This window comes from Schistocerca nitens, chromosome 4, assembly GCF_023898315.1.
Source record: "Schistocerca nitens isolate TAMUIC-IGC-003100 chromosome 4, iqSchNite1.1, whole genome shotgun sequence".
In the NCBI taxonomy this organism is placed as follows: domain Eukaryota; kingdom Metazoa; phylum Arthropoda; class Insecta; order Orthoptera; family Acrididae; genus Schistocerca; species Schistocerca nitens.
Genome location: NC_064617.1, coordinates 600,100,431 through 600,122,454, shown reverse-complemented (window position 1 = coordinate 600,122,454; position 22,024 = coordinate 600,100,431). Strand labels below are relative to the sequence as shown.

Below are 22,024 nucleotides of genomic sequence, written 5' to 3'. Positions count from 1 at the left end.
GTACATTTGTCCCTGTCCGCCATCACGCGGGGGGAGGGTGAGTGTTTCGTAGCGGACTTTGAATAGGTGTCCGGCGGTAAGGTAATATCCAATTGCTGCTTGCAGTCTGTGTGCCATCGCTGTCGATATGGGTAGGACCTGAGCCATGTGGATCATCTTAGTCGCCACGTGAAGGTTGAGGTATTCCACACGCTGTAGGAAGTCCATCTGTCGAAGTAGGTTCCGGCGAACTTCTGTGCGTATTGCCTGTAGTAATCGTGCATAGTTCATGGCAGCCGTGCGGCGCACATCCTCTGTAAATGTTATGCCCAAGAGCCGGATCTTGTTGACTAGTGGGAGTTGGGCTAAAGCGTCCTCCTGTAGACCTCTCCCAATGGGCATCGCTGCCGACTTGGCCACATTCATGAGGCTGCCCGCTGCCAATCCATAGCGACTGATCCATTGTATCACCGAGCATACCTCGTCACCAGATCGGACAAGTAACAGAAGGTCATCAGTATATATCCTGCAGTGAAAATGTGTGATCCCTCAATGACATGCCCGAGAGCCTGTTTTTCAACCCTCCGACAAGTGGTTCCAGTGCGATCGCGTAAAGGATCATGGAGACTGGGCATCCTTGGCGAACTGACCGTCGGATCGGAAAGGGACCCGCAATCCGTCCATTCACCAGTACACGGGATGCAGCTCCACGGAAAAGGCGCTGAAAGATGTCGAGAAAGTCAGGCGGGAAGCCCATGCGGGCCATAACGGACAGAAGGAACTTGTGAACTCTGTCGAAGGCGTGGTCGAAATCAATGGAGATCAGAGCAGCTCGAAGGCGACAGGATGTGGCGATAGCTATTAAATCCCTGAATTCGCTGGTTGCCGTTTGCATGTTGGTCACTACGCCCTGTGTCGTTTGCTCCATGGAGAGGAGTAGGGGCAGAACCTTCCTTATGCGGCTGGCGAGTAGTCGGGCGAAGATTTTATAGTCCGCGTTGAGCATTGTAATTGGCCTGTAGTCCTCGACCGTCCGACCTCTGGAAGGCTTGTGTATCGGTATGAGGAGACCTTCCACGAATCCAGGTGGCACGTGGGAACCGGGGCTCATCAGTTCTTGGTACATGGTGATCCATCGGGGCATCATTAGATCGCGGAAAGTCCGATAAAACTCGAGCGGCAGTCCGTCTGGCCCGGGAGATTTGTTGAGTGCTCCCTTGTTAAGCGCGTCCTCGATGTCGTCCCGTGTAAGTCCAGCTAACAGCGTCGCCGCTGCTTCATTGTCGAGGGTGTGCGACACATGCTGCAGTATGTCGTGCCCATCCGCTTCCTCTGTATTCACCTCGTCGTAAAACCGGCGATAGTGATCTGCAAATGCTTCTGTAACCGCCGCCTGAGTCATTACGATCCTACCACCTGGCAATATGAGGTCCTTGATCAGCTGCTGTCGGCGTCGGCGGCTGTCGAGCACGATGTGATTCATAGACGGGTTTTCTCCTTCCGCTCGGTCTTGACGTCGCGATCGCACGACGACCCCCTCCAAACGTTTCCTCGTAAGCGACAATATTTCACCTTCAATTCGGCGGATTTTCAATTGTCGGTTAGGAGATGGTGGTTGGCTGGCGAGTTCGCGGAGCATCTTGTAATAAAAGTCCAACGTGTGACGATGCCACGCTGCGATATCTTTTCCGAACTGTGTTAGCACACGCCGAAACGCTGGTTTGGCACATTCCACCCACCATGCTAGAGTCGAAGGGTATCGGGGAAGACGACGTTCGCAATCCATCCATGTGTTGGAGATAATCTGACGGCATTCCAGGGCTTGAAGATGTGCCACATTCAGCTTCCAGGGTCCTCGGCTGCGCCATATCCGCTGCTGCTGTAGAGCGAGTGTGCATACGAAAGCGCTATGATCGGAGAAGGCAAGCGGCCAAAGTTCAGCGTCCAATACTCCCGGCGCTAGAGCTCGTGAGACATAAATGCGGTCTAGGCGACTGGCTGAGTGACTAGTAAGGTATGTCGGCCCGGGACGGTCACCGTGCACTGTCTCCCACGTGTCGGTGAGAAGCATATCACGAACCGGGAGCCGAAGTTCTTGACAAGTCGAGAAATGAGGGACTTGGTCTTCGGGGTGGAGCCCACAGTTAAAGTCGCCGCCGAAGATATATTGATCGAAGCGACTGATAAAGAGGGGGGTGATATCCTCCGAGTAGAACAGCGATCGTTCGCGGCGTTGGTCAGTTCCTGATGGAGCATAAATGTTAATGATGCGCGTGCCCAGTGCTGTGATCGCCAGCCCCTTCCTGACGGAAGGTAAGTCACTTCTTCGATGGCAATTCCGTCGCGCACTAGTATTGCCGTACCGCTGCCATTTCGGTCCGCCGGTGACATATATGTAACATAACCGTAGAAAACAGGGAGGGCCGCTATATGCACTTCTTGAAATAGGGCAATGTCAACATCCGAAGAACGAACTGGATCTTCATTGCCGTTCGTATCGTGTTGAGGATAATCGTGGCGATACGATAAGCTTGTTGCCGAACCGCAGGTGCTTAGTTATCCATTAAGACTGGAATTACCTACGACGCTTCTGACTGTATTGACACCTCCGCATCCCCCCCAAACCTCACCTGCAGTCCTTTCTAGAGGGCCGGCGCCAATAGCGTGGTGCCGTCGTCGTCGTGGTCATCCGCCCACGTCGGGGAACTCAAAGCCAGATCGGTTTCCCTAGCTTCCTCAGGACACGGCATGGGTGCTTGCACTCCAGAAGGTGGTGGGCAGCATCTGTCCTGCGTATCGGCATCCGATTTTGCCACTGTAGATACGTATGGTTTGTCCTCAGTTCCGTTCGGTGGTGCCACACTGCAGCAAATGGCGGCTGCCTCTGTGGTAGCGTCGTCATTGAAGGTGGAGTCGTCGTCCTCTGGAGGCTGTGCCGCATCCCGTTCGGAAGTTGCTCTACGCCTCCGCTTCCGTCGCTTCGGAGAGCGTTGCTTTCTCGTGTGTCCTTCTGTGTCAGACGATGGCAAAGATTCACGACGTTCCGGCTCAAAGGCAGCCGTAGGCACAATAAGCGAGTCTACGACCATGCTGTCGTCATGTATCTTGTTATCCGTCGACGGGGGCGGCTGCATCGGAGTTGAATCCGTAGTTTGTGGAGCGGGTGTGTCGTCATCGCCCTGTATAGTAGGATGGAGCCGCGACCCAACAGTGGATGTCGGCTGTCGTGGTGAAGTGGTAGCTGTCGTGAGGGCTGCTGCAGAAGTCACGCGAAGCAGCGTCGGCTGCGACGGCGGGTCCGCGGCAGCCGGCGGCAGTTGAGTGATTCGACGTTGGATATATTCGGATCTGAGGTGTTCCTCCTTCCCACAACCAGAGCAGGTCTTCGGCTGCCCGTCGTAGATGACGATGGCACGGCAGCCACTGATATTCAGATATGAAGGTACATGTCTTTTAAGTTCTGGCGGACTCCGTTCAGCACAGGATATGTCTGGAATTGCGTCCAATTTTCCGCAATATGATCATGGACCGTGCCGTAGGGGCGCAGCGCTGTCACGGCGTCCTCTGCCGGTAGTTCGAAGGGAAGTTCGAAAAGTCTGATCGTGCGAAGTCCCATGCCAGAATAATCGACGTGCACAGTCCCCACATTGCCATCAGCATGGCAGAAGCGGAGGCCCTGTTTCGTTTCCCGAAGGATCCGTTCACATTTTGCGTCTTTGATGATCTTGACATATACGATACTACTCACAATGGACAAGTGAATGCTGAGAATTTCGGTCGCCGGGATTTTAACTTCTTCTCGTAAAAGTCGTTCGACTTTAAGTGCTTTGGGCCGTGCAAATTCGTTGCGGAACGTAAATTTGAGCGTCGATTTTCTGTACTGGTGCGCCATAGTGATCTATATGCTGAGTACGGCACGCGCGAAACGGCCGAGTACGATGTAAACAACACGAGCGCTCGCTCCGCGGCAGGAACACAAACAGCGCGTCCTCACCGCAGCACAGCCAAAGGCCAACTAACCACTCAGCTGCTGAGGAGAACCATAAGGAACACTCAGCGACACGAAATGCAAAAGCACCTTCCGATCCAAGAAGAGAAGGTAAATAAAGGCATCCAGAGTAGGCTCCAGATATTTTGCAGTTCTAGGCGAAACTATCCAGTACAACTCATTCGAAAAGATGGCGTTAAGCAATTTTCATGAAAGGTACAGAGAATAATTAAATTCTGTTAACAGCTGTAACTGATTACAAAATCTATAGAGAATGTCTGAAACCAGGATAACTGAGTCATTCGGATTTTCCCGAAGAGGACGTATGGAAAACATTTGGCCGGGCTAGTAAGGAACTGTAATTTAATCGAAGCATGATGCTGCGGCCGCTACGGTCGCAGGTTCGAATCCTGCCTCGGGCATGGATGTGTGTGATGTCCTTAGGTTAGTTAGGTTTAATTAGTTCTAAGTTCTAGGCGACTCATGACCGCAGAAGTTAAGTCGCATAGTGCTCAGAGCCATTTGAACCATTTTTTGAACCATGATGCTGCTACAGATGACGAGCACTATTCTTAATGTATGGTATACATCATTGTATCAGAACTAAAATATTACAATTTCATTGTATTACAATCTCCCCTTAGAGACAGACACAGATTAAGGCTCCGGTCTTGCGGGCGGTAGGGGGGGGGGGTTGGAGGGAGAGGAAGCTATTGGGGGGTGGGGGGAACAATGGGGGGAAAGGGGAGTGTCACAGTTTGTTACAGTTTCCGTCCACTGCCCCTTTCCTCCTAAATCTAACTTGCTTTTAGACCTACTTTTAAAGTGCCAAATATTCTGTAGGGCTATATAAAATGGTTTAATACAATAATAATAATAATAATAAGCATCACTGCTTAGTACATCACTTTAGTACAAATTTCCAGAAATTCCAGTTCAGAGAAATGCATCGTTTGCGAACTGTCCGAAATAGATGTGTCATGCAATTGACTTAAGAGATATGTCAACAACAAACTGAGAACTTACAAAAAATGGTTGAAATGGCTCTGGGCACTATGGGACTTAACTTCTGAGGTTATCAGTCCCCTAGAACTTAGAACTACTTAAACGTAACTAACCTAAGGACATCACACACATCCATGCCCGAGGCAGGATTCGAGCCTGCGACCCTAGCGGCCGTGCGGCTCCAGACTGTAGCGCCTAGAACCGCTCGGCCACTCCGGCCGGCGAGAACTTTCAAAAAATGAAAATTTAACCATTATATATGACAAGCGTGGATTCATCATTGTCAGTATTTCGATTAGACATGTAAGGTACGCTTCTGTGTAAATGAAGGGAGTGATGTTTATTTGCATCATTTCGACCTACATTTTGGAAATCAGTGTTTTCTTGTATTTTCTTAGTGGAGGGTGTTTACTTCTATATCTTGACGTACCCAGTTTACTCCAATTTGTTGTTCGTACCTGTGGACTTAGAACCTTGGTTTCTGCAGTTACGGTAAGTCTGTGAACAGGAGCCGTTATCTGACTGGAATTTTCTCCATTGTGGGTTAGGACGCAGGCTCATCCGCAGGCTCAAGAAACGGAAAAGTGCCCTGTGTTAAACATACTTCATATATTTCTAGAATGCCGGGCGAGGTGGCCGAGCGGTTCTAGGCGCTACAGTCTGGAACCGCGCCACCGCTACGGTCGCAGGTTCTAATCTTGCCTCGGGCATGGGTGTGTGTGATGTCCTTAGGTTAGTTAGGTTTAAGTAGTTCTCTTTTTGAACCATTTTTCTAGAATCCGTTGCCAAGATCGAGACTCTTTCTCTTATGCTTCTGTATTCTCCGAAAGAAGTCTGCGAAACTGGGAAACTGATACGTGCAAAACTACAAACGCGATAACGAAGATTTTTGTTACAGAAGGTCATAACTGCTCCATCACTACCCCAACGGGTCCGTAGATGTCTGCAGTCCAAGTTTCACACCAGCAGAATGCAGGGAAATAGAAATATAGTTCGACTTCTTTGGTAAATGTAAGAATCTGACGCCAAATAGATAAGGTCTCCCATTCACCTACCCACCCCCACCTCCCCTCCCCTGCCAGGACAGCAGCAGTGTACCAAATCTGTCTACATGTAGAGGAAATTCTGTATGTCACTGTACGAATGTTTTCTCGGGAACCAGTGTGGTACACAACTAATTTAAAGTGGGAAACCGACTAAAAACCACATCCAGGCAGGCCAGCACTGCGACGCTTCGTCATTAATTCGATTCCCCTTCCCGGAAGCGATTGCATTAACACTGACTGCTACCCGGAAGGGGGTGTGTGTCAATGTAACATGTTTTGAATGTGTGTCGAGCGTACAATAACGTACAGTATTTTCCGTTTCTACAGCGTTATCTAAAAGTGACGACCTCTCGTAATTATCAAATGGCTCAAATGGCTCTGAGCACTATGGGACTTACCATCTGAGGTCATCAATCCCCTACATTTAGAACTACTTAAACCTAACTACCCTAAGGACATCAGACACATCCATGGCCGAGGCAGGATTCGAACCTGCGACCGTAGCAGCAGCGCTGTTCCCGATTGAAGCGCCTAGAACCGCTCGGCGACAGCGGCCTGCTACAAATGCTTTAAAGAAGATTTTTGTTACGGAAGGTTATAAACTGCTGCATCACTACCCCAACGGGTCCGCAGGTGTCTGCAGTCCAAGCTTCACACCAGCACAATGCAGGGAACTAGAAATACAGTACTTCTCTGATAAATGTAAGAATCTGACGCTGAGTAAGTGTTTAAGGGGACCAAATAGGTAAGTTGTCCCATTCAGCTACCCACCCCCACCTCCCCTCCCCTGCCAGGACAGCAGCAGTGTACCAAATCTGTGCACATGTAGAGTAAATTCTGTGTTCCACTGTGCGAACGTTTCCTAATTGCGTAGAACGTCTCTGAGGCGGAATTCGGGAACCAGTTGAAATGACTCTGAGCACTATGGGACTTAACTTCTGAGGTCATCAGGCCAATAGAACTACTTAAACCTAACTAACCTAAGGACATCAGACACATCCACGCCCGAGGCAGGATTCGAACCTGCGACCGTAGCGGTCCCGCGGTTCCAGACTGTAGCGCCTAGAACCGCTGGGCAACTCTGGCCGGCCTCGGGAACCAGTCGCCGCCGGCCTTGTGGCCGAGCGGTTCTAGGCGCTTCAGTCCGGAACCGCGCAGCTACTACGGTCGCAGGTTCGAGTCCTGCCTCCGGCATGGATGTGTGTGATGTCCTTAGGTTAGTTAGGTTTAAGTAGTTCTAAGTCTAGGGGACTGATGACCTCAGATGTTAACTCCCATAGTGCTTAGAACCATTTGAACCATTTTGAACCAATCACCAGTCTGGTACACACCTAGTGGAATGTGGGAAACCGCTTGAAAACCATGTCCAGGCAGGCCGGCACTGCGACCCTTCGTCATTAATTCGATTTCCCTTCCCTGAAGCGCTTGCCACCCCGGGTGGGGGTCAATGTAACATGTTTCGAATGTGTGTCAAGCGTATAGGGACGTACAGTATTCCCCCGTTTCTCCGGCCTGACCTAAAAAGTAAAGACCTCTCGTAATTATCGCGGACGCATTTAAATTTTGATTCTAAATGAAGGAACACTTTCTACTTCGGCGGAATCATCTCATCCGAAATTTGCAAGGTCCGCGAGATTACGTGGACGATTGCAGAGACGCACAGGAGCAAATGCGGTCCAATTGTCTCCGAAGCGGAACCGCAGTCGCCCAGGAGCGGGAGTGGGGCGGACACCCCCCTCTCGCGGCCGCGACCTGCGCCCATCTGACCATCGACCGGCGCGGGCCGCCTGCCGGGCCGGGGATCAACAATGCGCGGAGTGGCCAGGGTAGGGCGTGACGTCACCGCTCACGTGCCCGCGCCGAGCGCTCACTTCGCACGTGGGGGCTAACGATCGGCGCGGGGAGGGCCGGGCTCCGGGCGCGGAGGCTGTGGCAGCGGCAGTGCCGCCCGCCGCCGCCATGAGGACGCTGGTGTCGCTGGAGCCGCTGCCGCTGCCCGCCGCCGTGCAGCTGCGCGTCGGCGAGGCGCTCAAGGCCGCCTCCGCCAACGGGGGCTGCGCCGCCACCGCCGCCGCCGCCGCCGCCGCCGCCGGCACCGGGACCGCCACCGGGACCGGCTCCGCCGCCGACGCCGACGCCGACGACCAGCAGCCTCCGCTGCCCCCCGACACCAAGAGTAAGACTCTTCTGCCTGCTCGCAACACGCTCCGGGCGTTTTGCTCCTCAGGGTCATGTACTTGACCTTTCCTCAAGTGATACAAAATACCACTAAGAACTATTGGCGCGTGAGGCACTGCAATGAGAAAAATAGCAAATTAAATTTTTCATTCATTTCCTTTTAATGTTCTCCATTTTTTTTCATTCATTTCCTTTTAATGTTCCCCAAAAGTAAACCACTACCTAAATTACGCCCGTTTCACAAGCAAGGCTTTATTTTTAAAAAAATTGTACTATTCAGTAATCCATAACACTACCAGTAGTACTCGGTAAGTAGATTACAACGCGAAAAATCAGGAACTACATTGTTATTAAAATTTTTCATTTGGTTTTGATTACTGTTTGCCAAAAACTAGGTCGCTGTATAAATTATGTCATGTTCCAAGTGCACAACATTTCGTTCAGTGTCACGAATCACTATTACTTACACTCGACGTTAGACATTACGGCGCGAATAACCAGAAATTTTGATATACTGAAAATAATTCGCTAGTGTCCTTTTACTGTCATTGAAAAACTACAGCACTACATATATAGCCCTTAGGTTTCAGGTGCATGACATTTTTTTGCCGATAACCAAAACGCTACTACTTAGGATTGGCGCCGGACACTGCAACGAGAAAAATCACAAACTATAAATCTTTCGTTTATTTTATCTTACTGTTCCGCAAAGAGTAAACAATTACATAAATTGTGTCCAGGTTCCAGGTGTACGTTCTTTTTTTAATTTTTATTTATTTTCTTATGTCTTATAGTGATCCATAACGCTATCAAGTACGTGACATTATAACGTGATAAATCAGAAACTACATTGTTGCTAATATTTTTCATTGGTTTTGATTACTGTTTCCCAAAGAATAAATCGTAACATAAATTCTATCCCTGTATCTGGTGCTTAACATTTCATTCAGTGATCGACATCACTATTAATTATAGTCGGTATAAGAAATTACCGTGCAAATAATCAGAAAATTTATTATTTTGAAAATAGTTCAATCTTTTCCCCTTCAGTCACTGAAGGACTAGACAATTAAGTATAATGTGTTCAGTTTTCCGTTACATGAAATTTTCTACAGTTATTCAAAACACTGCTTATTATAGGCTGCGTGAGTCACTACAACGAGCAAAATCGAAAACTGTACTTTAAAAAAAAAAAAATTCTGAAACATTAAGTAAAATATATTCAGGTTTCAGATCCGTAGTATTTCTTGCATAGATCCAAAACACTACTTATTATAGTCAGTGCGAGCAATTACAATGAAAAAACAATCGGAAATTACACTTTTTTCGAAATTATTTAACTGGTTCATTCTTACTGTTATCGAAAAACTAAATTATTTGGCATTTACGCCTTAGTTCCAAGTACATGTCATTTTTTATAGTGATCCAAAATATTACAAATTGTAGTCGGTGTGTGACGTAATAATGTGATAACCAGAAACTACAATGGTATTAAAATTGTTCATTGACCTTTTTCCTCAGTGTTTCTCAAAGATTAAATCATTACGTGAATTATGCTCATCACATTTTATTCAGTGAACCGAATCACTACTAACTGTAGTCCACGTGAGACGTTACGTTGAGAAATATCAGAAATTATAGTATTTTAATACTTCCTCCCCAATTTAATTTACTGTTAATGAAACACTAAATCATAATGCAAATGTCCTGCACCGACTCTGCTTGTGAATGACTCAGCCTTTTCATCTGTAGCATTTAAAACAGTCATCAGGACCGGCTATAAACTAGAGACGCAGGAAGCAGCCGCCCCTGGCGGGACGCTATAATTTTGGCGGCAGTACATAAAAATTCCACTAACAGGATTTCTTAGTTTACTTTGCTAGCGGCTTAGCCTCCTTATCAGTATAATACGAAAGTAAAAAATCTACATTACATTTTATAATGTATGAATGTTTGTATCGACGTAGATGTCTTGGCTGCAATGCACAATTATTGCCCCTAATGGTCCTCTAAGTACGCTTAGCCCACTCCCGGTAAAATTCGACGCTCCGGTCCCACACTCAGTATGTTATTGGTGGCGCAGACCTAGAATGAAAATTTGACGGGAAGTGACATTTCCTTTCACGTAGTATTTGATACCCAATCAACTTTATTTTTAGTACTGTTTGTTGACTTACCATATTTCTGACACTTCTTCAGTTCGTTATGGTTCCGCTAACTGTTTATTTACGCATATTTATTATGAATTTCATGCAATATTACGAAGGAAACCTCTGATGACTGAGAGAATTGTTGTAGTGTTCTACTAATTTAAATTTTTTTATGGAATGAATGAAAGGAGAGGACGCTAAATCCCTACTTCACCTATGGCGCCAGAATAGAACACTATTCATTCACGTGCAACGCTTTACCAATTAAGTCATCTCGATATGGATTAATCCCCAAATGAAACTCGGTACTGCTTCCTCTCCAATTCGGTTGAAGTTGCACGGAGGGTCTTTTTCTATAATGTGGAAGAACTGACATGGTAGGCAGTTCTTCAGAACGCTCCCGTTGTTGAGAGAAGCTATTTTCTGATGTAAGTGAATGACACACTTTGTTGATTATATATACCAAATATAGCCCTGGCCACGCTTCCTGTTCCAATTATTACAAAGCAAGTGAGAGAGCCATGATGGAATTTCAAAGAAGAAGTGGAAAACAGTTTTGACTCGGTGGTGACGCGTGCTGCGATGGTTCCACTAGATGTATTCGTTCGTTATAGGCACGTGTCAGTCACACTGTAGTAAGTTACCAGATAGGGTGTCCTGTGCAAACGTTAAAATCTCAGCCGTAGCCGTTTCTGATGCAAAGTCGTAAAGTTGATTTGATTCCTCTACCAGTTCATGCATCCGGTTAGGGGGCTCTGCAGTTAAGTGGACAACCACAATGCGAATGAGGGCTACCAACGATTACAAGGCCTTGACAAAAGTTGTATCAAGCGCCAGGAAAATAGCGCTGCAATTAACTATGGGCTTCACCTTGCACCTTTCTATCTGTAGCTTACCGTATGACTAATGAATCAACAATAGACATCCATTATCCGCAACAAAAATGTGTCTTATCTGCCCTACACGACGGCATAAAATGTCGAAAATGATGTTTGAAGAAGTCAGACCAGATCAGATACTGGCCATATTCAGTTTGGTTCTTTACTGAGGAAAGCATTTTCATCCATTGCTCTGTAATAACGCAATGGGAAAAAATTAAAGAAAAAGAATAGAGTGGTAAAAATTTCGAAATATTTAAAATTATATCAATTTTTATACGAGAATATTCAAATACATATTTCATCTTAACAGGGATACCGTAATCTGTTTATCCATTAGAATATGGAACTGAGTTTGGTATGCATTCGATAAGCGGTAGAAAATTACAATAGCGGCTAGTTTCTGTTGATTTGCCGATGATGCTGTAGTCTACAGGAAAGTAATATCACACGAAAATTGTGAACAAATCAATGAGGATCTGCAGAAAATAAATGTGTGGTGTAATGACTGGCAGTTATCTCTCAATATTAGTAACTGTAACCTACTGCGTATGAAAAGGCGAAAATCCCCATTAATGTACGAGTACAAAATGAATGCCCACTCTTTGGAAGCGGCAACGTCCGTCAAGTACCTGGGTGTGACTATTCGAAATTATCTCAAATGGAATGATCAGATTACACAAGTAACGGGTAAGGCGAACTCTAGATTGCGGTTTATTGGTAGAAACCTGAAGCGATGCAGTCCTTCAACAAAGGAAATAGCTTACAATACGTTAGTTCGTCCAGTCTTGGAGTATTGTTCGTCTGTATGGGACTCTTACTGGTTGGGTCTAATTCGAGAGATTGAGAAGGTCCAAAGAAGAGCGGCAAGATTCGTGACTGGTACATTTAGCCATCGCGAGAGCGTCACAAATCTCATAGACAGTTTGAAGTGGGACACACTTGCAGATAGACGACGCACTAAACGGAAGGGCTGCTCACTAAATTCCGAAATCCGGTCTTCACCGAGGATGTAGAGCATATATTATTACCACCAACTTTCAAATCGCGCAATGATCACCATTCAAAGATAAGGGAAATAAGAGCTCGTACTGAGGCGTTCAGACAGTCGCTTTTCCCTCACACGATCCGCGAGCGGAACAAAAGGGGGGAATACGATTTTGGCGCGAATTGTGCCCTCCGCCACACACCGATTGGTGGCTAGCGGAGTATATATGTAGATGCAGATATCCTACGAAGAATTATTTATATATCGACTATCATTTTTAACACGTCGCGTATCAAAGTCTTTTTTTTTCCCCAGCATGACATCTGCAAATCCTATCAGTTTTACTTGGAATAACTGTTAATTTTTTCTCATTTTCTGCCTTTGCAAATGATCGTCAATGATGCAATTTCTTTAATATATGATGTTATATACCTACTTAGTTTCATAGTACATTTGCGCTGACCCTACATTTTGAACACCACACAACAGAGGATTTTAACAATTTACCTATGATAATAATTAAATATTTGATACTATTGGAGGCATGATTTGGTACCAATGAATGTTATACCCCTTTCAATAAGAGATGTGATACGAAACTTCCTGATAGAAAAGAAACTATTTGCTGGGCCGGGACTCGAATTTTTCTCCAGCAAGTGCTCACATGACTCAGAATCCAACCTCACAGATCCATTACCGCTAGTATTCTTTTATCTAACTTCTGTGAAGTTTGCGTGGTAGGAGGGGACACTGAAGAAGTAAAGCTGTGAGGGCGGCTCTCAATTGTTCTTGGGTAGCTCAGTCACTGTAACGTATGCGTACGAAAGACGAAGATCCCAGTTTCAAAGTCCAGTCTGGTACATAATTTTAGTCTGTCAGAAAGTTTCATATTAGCGCACTCTGTGCTACTCAATGAAAATTCACTCTGGGAACATGATACAATAAAACGAGTGTGTTTATTATAGATGTTATAGCTCTGCTTACAGAAATGTGTTACAGCTAAGAAAATTCATAGAAAGTAAGAAGAAGCACACAAACTCTTCATATGAAACAGTGGCTACAGTTTATCAAAATTAGCGACCCGCCCCAGTGACCCACGGGTGGCAATAAATATCTACAGCCGGACGACTGCTCTGTAATGTGTAGTGATATGCACAAACCTTTCATATGAATCAGTCTGTCTATTAGTGAAAACCGTATTAAATCCCTACAGTAGTTAAAAGGTAGCTTTCACACACTAAGAGAAAAACGCGGCTGGAGGACATAACTTTATAATACATTTTGGGCAAGGTTTGCTACTGCCTGGAGCTGCAGCGGCTGTTCACTGCTTTTCAGCTGGCCAGATGGTATCCCCCGCCACTGTCACGAGACGACACTCCAGACCCCAATTAAATATGAAACAGATAACAATTCACATATTACACACTCATTATATACACAAATCTTATCCATGAATCTCTCTATCTAATAATGAAAACAGTATCAAAATCACTAAAGTAGTTCTTGCAATTAGCCTAAACGTACAGGCATGAAAATGCGGCGGGGTTAAAACTCAAATTTGTATGACTGTTGTATCGATTGTTTCGTACTGGCCTGATTATCACCCGAAATAAATGCCGAAAAAAAGTGGCCCCAAAAGTTTGAGAATGTTTTAATCTTTTTCAATAATATCAGAAAACACTACAGGCTAAATTTATAGGAAAAGTCCTAAGGCCTACAAAATACAATCTAAGACAAAAAAAAGTCTCACCACAAAGAAATTAATCGGTTGGGACCGAAATCAGCAGATGTGATGTAGATATCCAGCCAAAAAAATGATTATATTTTCAGAAGAACTTGATGATTTGTTCAAGAGAAAGAGCTTCACAAATCACTCCTCTGGTTGTCATCCGTGGCGCCCTTACAGCACAGTGGCATGTCGAGGACATTCTACGACCTGCTTTCTTGTCCTTCGTGGCAAGCCTTCCTGGGCTTACATTTCAGCAAGGTAACGTCCGCCCGCATACGGCGAGAGTTTCTACTGCTTGTCCTCACTGTTGCCAAACCCTTATTTGGCCAGCGAGGTCTTCGGATCTCTCCCCAACTGAGCATTGTGAGCAGGACCTTCAACGAGGTCAGGATTTTTACTACCTAATGCGCCAGTTTGCACAGAATTTGGCCCGACATCCCTCAGAAGGAGATCCAAGAACTCCATTAATCAATGTCAAACCCAATAACTACTTGGTTAAGGGCCAAAGGTGGACCAATGCTTTACTGCCTCTTTCTCTTGAACAGCAATTAACCAGCTTTTTGACATTGTAAGCATTTGTTGATCGGAACATGAACATCACGTTTCTCGCTTAACGCGAGCTGTCGCCTTACCATTCGGCTATCAGTGCAGACCCAAACTTCCAAATTACGTCAACCAAGTGTGTACTTCCTGTACTCGTACATCCATTATGTATATTTACGTACAGGGGACACATTTTACTTGAAAGTCGCTTGGTCGATGTAGGCGGATAAATACGATATTGCGGTGCCTTTGTTATTCCGAATTAAGATGTAAAATTCCTTCGAACATGCATGCATGTAATTCGGAATAACACGCGTACTGCAGTATCGTATTTATCTGCCGACACCGGGCGAGAGACTTTCAAATAAAATGCCTCCCCCATACGAGAATATACATAACGGATGTACGAGTACAGTATGTGGACGCATGGTTGACGACGTATGAAAGTTTGGGTCCGACTGAGTCGTGCACGGATAGCCAAATGGTAAGGCGACCGCTCGCGACAAGCGGAGCATCCCGGTTCGAGTCCCAGTCTAGCACAGATTTTCACTGTCGTCATTCCTTTACACAGCTGATGGTAGTCTATATTCGCAACTGCAAATACATTTCATGTATTGCATGACGGCTGTAGTCGCCGCAGTGCGTGTTCCCTCGACATTGCAAACTTTGAAATGGTACGCCGATTTTCTTTTTCAGAAATCAGGCTAAGCCCTGAGAAACTACAGATCTCTCGTGGAGCGTCAATGGACTGCTATTGTTTTGTTATTTAAGTATAACAGCACCGATCATCCACATAGACAGAGCGAGATGGTGTAGTGGTTACCGCACTGGACTCGCAATCGGGAGGACGAAGGTTGAAACTTGCGTCCGGCCATCCTGATTTAGGTTTTCCATGATTTTCCTAAAAGGCTTCAGAAAAATAATGGGATGGTTCCTTTGAAAGGGCACAGCCGACTTCCTACCCCATCCTAACCTAACCCGATGAGACGACTGCCCTCGCTGTTTGGGCCCCTCCCCCACATCAACCAACCAAGCAACCTGCATTACACCTCTCTTCTCCTTCAACCACGGAAACAAGCATTAATATATCGAAGCTTACGAAGCGCAGACGGTTTTGCAGGAGGTACACGTTTGTTTGCATAGATTTGTTCGTTCCAGAGGACGCTACATTGTTGTTGTGAAATTTTTAATTTTTTTCTCTATCTTTTAAGGTTTTCCTGAGTTTCTTTTACCGTCGAAATTTACTTTTCAAATAAGGTTTTCGTTGCAATTTACATTTACCTTCCTCTTTCCAGGAGATAGGAGGATTCAAAAATGGGCGGTGCGAAATAAGTGAACTGCAGACAGTATATCCTCTAACTTCACTAACGTAACATATAGTAATGATGGACATTATATCTGTCCGGAAAGGTAGACAACAAGGAAAATTTCGGTGCGACAGTCTCAGCTTAGACGAAGGAAGTTACCATGAGCTGCTCTTGCACACTGCACGAAGGTGCCATGTGAAATGTCTGTGGTTAACCGCTGGGAGGATTTAGTACCCTAGAAAATGAGTGCTACACGGCCAGGTGTGCGTTTGCACAATGACAAGTAAGGGTAATACCAGGATCACGTATTTGTGTCATCCTTTCCATTACTTTAACGCAGCAGTTCAAAAACTCAGTCGAGGACATTTATTATACCATTAGATTACAAATTAAGACTTGTAAGGCTACAATTTCTCATGATCTTCAATGATACTTCCCAAGAACATGTACTTCGATGATGTAAGACGTTTTAAGTGTTGATGATTACCGGTTTGGTAGTCTATGAAGTTTTAAGTGGTGCAAAGACAGCCACTAGAGCCAATAGTGACATATGTGTATTTCAAGGTAAATATGAACAGCACATTTTATGGAGAGTGGTGGATAGTAAGACGATACCACACAATTCTACGCAGTTTCGCGTGCCTGCCCACGCTACAAATCAGTAAGTGATATTCAGAAACTTTCTCCACAAAGATACACAGGAACGTAGGAAATTGGAGAGATACTTCAGAATAAAGTAACTATGTCAGGGAAGGTGGTTACTGATAATTGGTTTAATTTATTGTGAAGTACTTATACACTGACGGAAGAAAATCACAGCATCAAGAAGGAGTTGTGCGACATAGACGAAAGTTGGTAGCCGTGTTTCTACATCTGAAAGATGATGTGTTTTAAAATTTCGTGCAAGTTACATAAGACTGGTGCTTATAGCGCCACTACGAGGATGCAAATCAGGTTTGCTTTAAATACACGTTGTAACGCTCGTGAGCGTTAGTTACGTTTGAAATTGCACTTGGTGAATTGATGTTAGTCAAGAATTCCTTTAAGGCGACAAAGAAGCCATTATCAACAACTCACTGAATCTGAACGAGGTCGTGCAATAGGATCCGAGAAGTTGGACGTTCCTTCTGCGATGCTGCAGAAAGACTGGGTAGAAATGTAGCCAGTGCACATGATCGTTGCCGGTGGTGGCCACGAAAATGTACGTCGCAAGAAGACCAGGCTACGGACGGCTACGTTGCGCTACCGAGTGGGACGACCATCAAGTTTGGCGTATGGCTCTGGCGCATCGTACTGCATCTGTAGCAGCAATGTGAGCAGCAGCTGGCACCACAGTGCCGCAACCAACTGTTACAAATCGGTTACTTAAGGACAGTACGGAGCCAGAAGCTCTCTAGGGTGCATTCCACTGACCCCGATCCACCGCCTGTTGCGACTTCAGTCGTGTCAAACGATACCTCATTGGAGGGCAGCGTGTAGGCCTGTTGCGTTTTCTGTTGAAAGCTGGTTCTTCCTCGGTGCCACTTACGGCGGTTTGTCGTTTAGAAGGACGCCAGTTAAGGTGTTGCAACCAGCCTGTCTGAGTGCTAGACGGATTGGACCTACTCCTGGAGTTATGGTCTGGTGTGAGATCTCGCATGGCAGCAGGAGGCCTCTCATGGTTACCCCACGCACCCTGATTAGGCCTGTAGTGCTGACACTCATGAACAGTTTTTCAGAGACTGCTCTCCAGTAGGATAAACATCGTCCATTTATCACTATTGTATCCCAAGGTGCCCTACAGAGTGTCCACATATTGCCTTGGCCTACACACTCACCGGATCTGTCTCCAATCGATAACATATGGGATATCATCGGATGGCAACTCCAATGCCGTCCACAAAAAGACATAAATCGTCCCTGTATAGTGCAATAGACATGGATCTCCATAGCACAAACTGACATTCGGCACCTGCAAAACACACTGCATGCACGTTTTCATGTTTGTGTTCAACATTCTGGCGGTTTGACGAGTTATTAATGTTCCAGCACTTCACATCTGTAATGATTTATCTCGCAAGGATTTATCTTGGAATGTTAATCACTTAGATGTGTCCCTAAACAAACGCATCCCAGAAATTTCATTACTCGATATTAATTATTTTTTGCTGTATCGATTTTTTTCCACGGAACTATCCTTGGGACATACTTCCCAAATCGATAAGGGTAGTGCAAGAATTGCAGACTGCCTCCAACCATGCGTAGCTAATGCTTAATTACTGCCATTATTACTTCTCCATGAATACCATTCTCTCCTGTATACAGTCTTCTAGTTTCTGACTATGACAATGTTTTAACGTTATGTTCGCTGTGGTCTTCAGTGAGAAGACTTTATGGATGCAGCCCTCAGGGACTGGCTACCACGAGCAGGCCTCATCATCTCTGTATAACTATTGAAACCTTCAGCCGTTTGCACTTGTTTAGTATACCCGTGTGGATTTAGGAAACGTAAAGGAACCAGAGATGCACTTCTAAAGTTGCGGTTCATAGGGAAGAAAAACTGAAGAAAAATCGGTACACGCACGTAGGATTTGTCGAACTGGGAAAAGCGTTCGACAATATCAAATGGTGCAAGATGTTCGAAATTCAGAGCAAAACATGGATAGATCCCACAGGGGAGGACGGGTAATATACAATATGTACAAGAACAAAGAGGGCATAATAAAAGTGGAAGATTAACAACGAAGTGCACGAAACAACCAAGTGCTCGAATTAAAATGGGTGTAAGACAGGAATTAAGTCTTTCACCCCTATTGTTTAATCCATACATCGAAGAAGCAATAACGAAAATAAAATAAAGGTTCAAGAATGAGATTAAAACTAAAAGTGAAATTATATCAATGATAAGATTTGCTGATGACATTGCTATCTTCAATGAAAGTAAAGAAGAATTACAGAACTGTTGAATGGAATGAAGTCTAATGAGTACAGTATATGGACTGTAAATCGAACAAAGACGAAAGTAATGGGATGTAGCATAAACGGGAACAGCAAGAAACTTAACACAATTTTGAAACACAAAGTAGATGAAGTTAAGGAATTCTGCTAAGTAGGCAATAAAATGACCCATGATGAACAGAGCAAGGAAGACATAAACAGCAGAATGTCGTACACAAAGAATGCATTCCTGACCAAAATCGGTCCATTAATATCAAACAAAGTCTTTAAGTGCAGGAAGAAATTTCTGAGAATGCACGTTTGCAGCACAATATTGTATGGTAGTGAAACATAGACTGTGGGAAAACCGGAAGAGAAGAGAATCGAAGTATTTAAGACGTGGTGCCACAGACTAAAGCTGAAAATTAGGTGGACTGATAAGGTAAAGAATGAGGAAGTTCTCCAGAGAATCGGCGAGGAAAGGTATATATGGGAAAGACTTACCAGAAGAAGGGACGGAATGATAGGATATGTGTTAAGACCTCAGGGAATAACTTCCATGGTGCTAGAGGAAGCTATAGAGGGTAAAAACTGAGATTAGGAAAGAAAGAAACTGTTCTCAAGTCTTACTCACCCTCTACTATTTTTCCACCCGCAATCACTCCAGTTCTATACTGCCATTTCTTTGATGCCTCGGAATGTGTCTGATCGACCAGTAAGTTCATTTAGTCAGGTGGTGCCCTAACGTTTTATTCTCCCCAATTTGGCTCAGTTTCTCCACGTATAATCAAAAAATGGTTCAAATGGCTCTGAGCACTATGGGACTCAACTGCTGTGGTCATTAGTCCCCTAGAACTTAGAACTACTTAAACCTAACTAACCTAAGGACATCACACACATCCATGCCCGAGGCAGGATTCGAACCTGCGACCGTAGCAGTCGCACGGTTCCAGACTGCGCGCCTAGAACCGCGAGACCACCGCGGCCGGCACACGTATAATCCTCAACATTCTTCTAGAGCACAATATTTCAAAAATTTCTGTTGGCTTCTTGTCTGAACTTTTCATCCCCATATTTCACTTCCGTACAAGGCTAAACTCCTGACAAATACCTCTACAAACAACTTCCTAAAATGTAAATTTAAATTTCCGTTTATCAGATAACTTTATCTTCGAAATGCTTTTCTGGTTATTGCCAATTTGCATTTGGTATCCTATCCATATCGACTGTTGTCGGCTATCTTCTGATCCAAACAGCAGAACTCATTTACTACTTGTAATGTCTCAACATTTCCTGATTTAATTCTTCTGCATTATATTAATCTTTCCGTTCAGTTTACCTTCGAAGTCATTTGCCGTCTCTAGCAGAATTACAGTGTCATCGGGAAGTTCAGTATTGTAATTCGCCTTTACTTGTTGTTGTAGTTTATCACATTCGTATGCAGGTTGACATTTCCTTAGGATCTGAAAAGCTGTAATTTACTTCGAAAAAGATCTGTGTTAAAGGAAAAATTCTGAAATGTTTCCCATAAAAATCGTAGAAGTGAATCTTTACGCTTTTTAAAATTTTTATCAAGAAGGATGTGACGTTATCGTAAAAAAAGGTAATGTCATTCAACCACTTGAGTTCCCACTTTACTGTTTGGCTTTATTTACACTGTATGTGTCTTCACTGAACAAGTAGTGACTGCAGATCATCTACGAAGGTACTCAACAAGTAGTGCGCAATTGTTGATTTAAGTGGTGCAGGATTTTTAAGTTATACTTAATGCTTGTGCAGTCTGATAACCGACCCCGGATGTTGACAGCTGTTTTTCTAGAATAGTGGTGAATGAGTGTCTCTAACTTTTAATCAGAACTTCCTGCATCCTTAACTCGATCCCAGCCACTGCTTAAGCTCCTAATAAAGCTTGTCAGCAATGTCCGCCGAACACTTACGGTATAGAGAATGAACGTCGTTCTTCCAACGTCATTGTTAAAGACGACGGAGGAACCGATACATGTACAGACTACACTCTGGCCCTTGAGATGTGGGACTGCCTCTAAAGGCGAAAGAATCGTCTACGATCAACAGCATGGGAATGCTAATGACCATGGAAACCACTGCATTTAAAACATGTAATGCGCACACTCAGCGAATAAGGTCTGTAGCTGAAAACATATCGTGATGATATATCCATTGGTATTAGATTTTGGGTTAGTCCGGCATTCGGATCAGCGGAATGGGACTATCAAGAGAGAGGTAACCATAAGAAAAAGATTGAATTACCAACTAAAACTTAACATTGTCTATGTCGGAGCGTGGCATATCAGCAGTTTAATAGTGGCAGGGAATTTAGAAAATCCAAATAAATAAATACAGGGTACAATGCTCGGCAATGCAATTAAATGTAACGTAGATAAGGCTATTTCGTCGGAGGGTTATATGAACATCAGCAGAAAATAGTAAACCGAAAGTAAGATTTGTTATGAATAAGACGGTAAGGCAGAGAATGAGTTACCGCGAACTTTGGAATCAACAACAAACCTTTCCAACAACTCTAATACAGGTGTGCCTGCTGACGACACAAAACATAGTCAAATACATAGAGAAAGTATATAATGCACTGAGAATGATAATCTAATAGTCTTTGGTGACTGGAAAACTGTTGGACTCGATACTAGTAATTGTAGTGGAGAAAGAATAATTGAGTTATCAAATAAATCCCAGCTGATAACAGCGAATACATTGTTAAAAAATCATAAGAGGGTGAAGTATACTCGGAAAAGGCCTGGAGGCACGGGGAGATTCCAAATGGATCACATCATACTCCGATTCTTAAATCAGATATTGGATTGCAAAGCGCACCCAGAAGCAGATTAAAATGTAGTAAAGATGAAATGTAGGTGGTCCGCCACGAGTTCCTCTCGTGTGTCAACCTCTTCACCTTAGAGTGGCATTTGCAACCTACGTCCTCAACTATTTGCTGGATGTATTCCCATCTCTGTCTTCTTCTACAGTTTTTGCCCTCTGCAGCTCCCTCTAGTACCATGCAAGCCATTCCCTGACATCTTAACAGATGTCCCATCATCCCGTCCCTTCACCTTGTCAGTGTTTTCCACATATTCCTTTCCTCTCCGATTAGGCGCAGAACCTCCTCATTCCTTACCTTATCACTTAACCTAATTTTAAACATTCGTCTGTAGTACCACATCTCAAATGCTTCGACTCTCTTCTGTTTCGGTTTTCCCGTAGTCCATGCTTCACTACCATACGATTCTGTGCTCCAAACGTACATTCTCAGAAATTTCTTCCTCAATTTAAGGCCTATATTTGAT

General features: G+C 44.7%; 1 protein-coding gene across 1 annotated transcript in view; it reads left to right on the top strand.

Moving 5' to 3' along the window:
- The first annotated feature begins 7,977 nt into the window (after nt 1–7,977).
- LOC126252459 (putative inorganic phosphate cotransporter) overlaps nt 7,978–22,024 on the top strand; it is a 159,038-nt gene continuing 144,991 nt past the window's right edge. The window contains exon 1 of the mRNA XM_049953354.1: nt 7,978–8,194. Coding sequence (XP_049809311.1) covers nt 7,978–8,194 — 217 coding nt within the window. The remainder of the gene's footprint in view (nt 8,195–22,024) is intronic.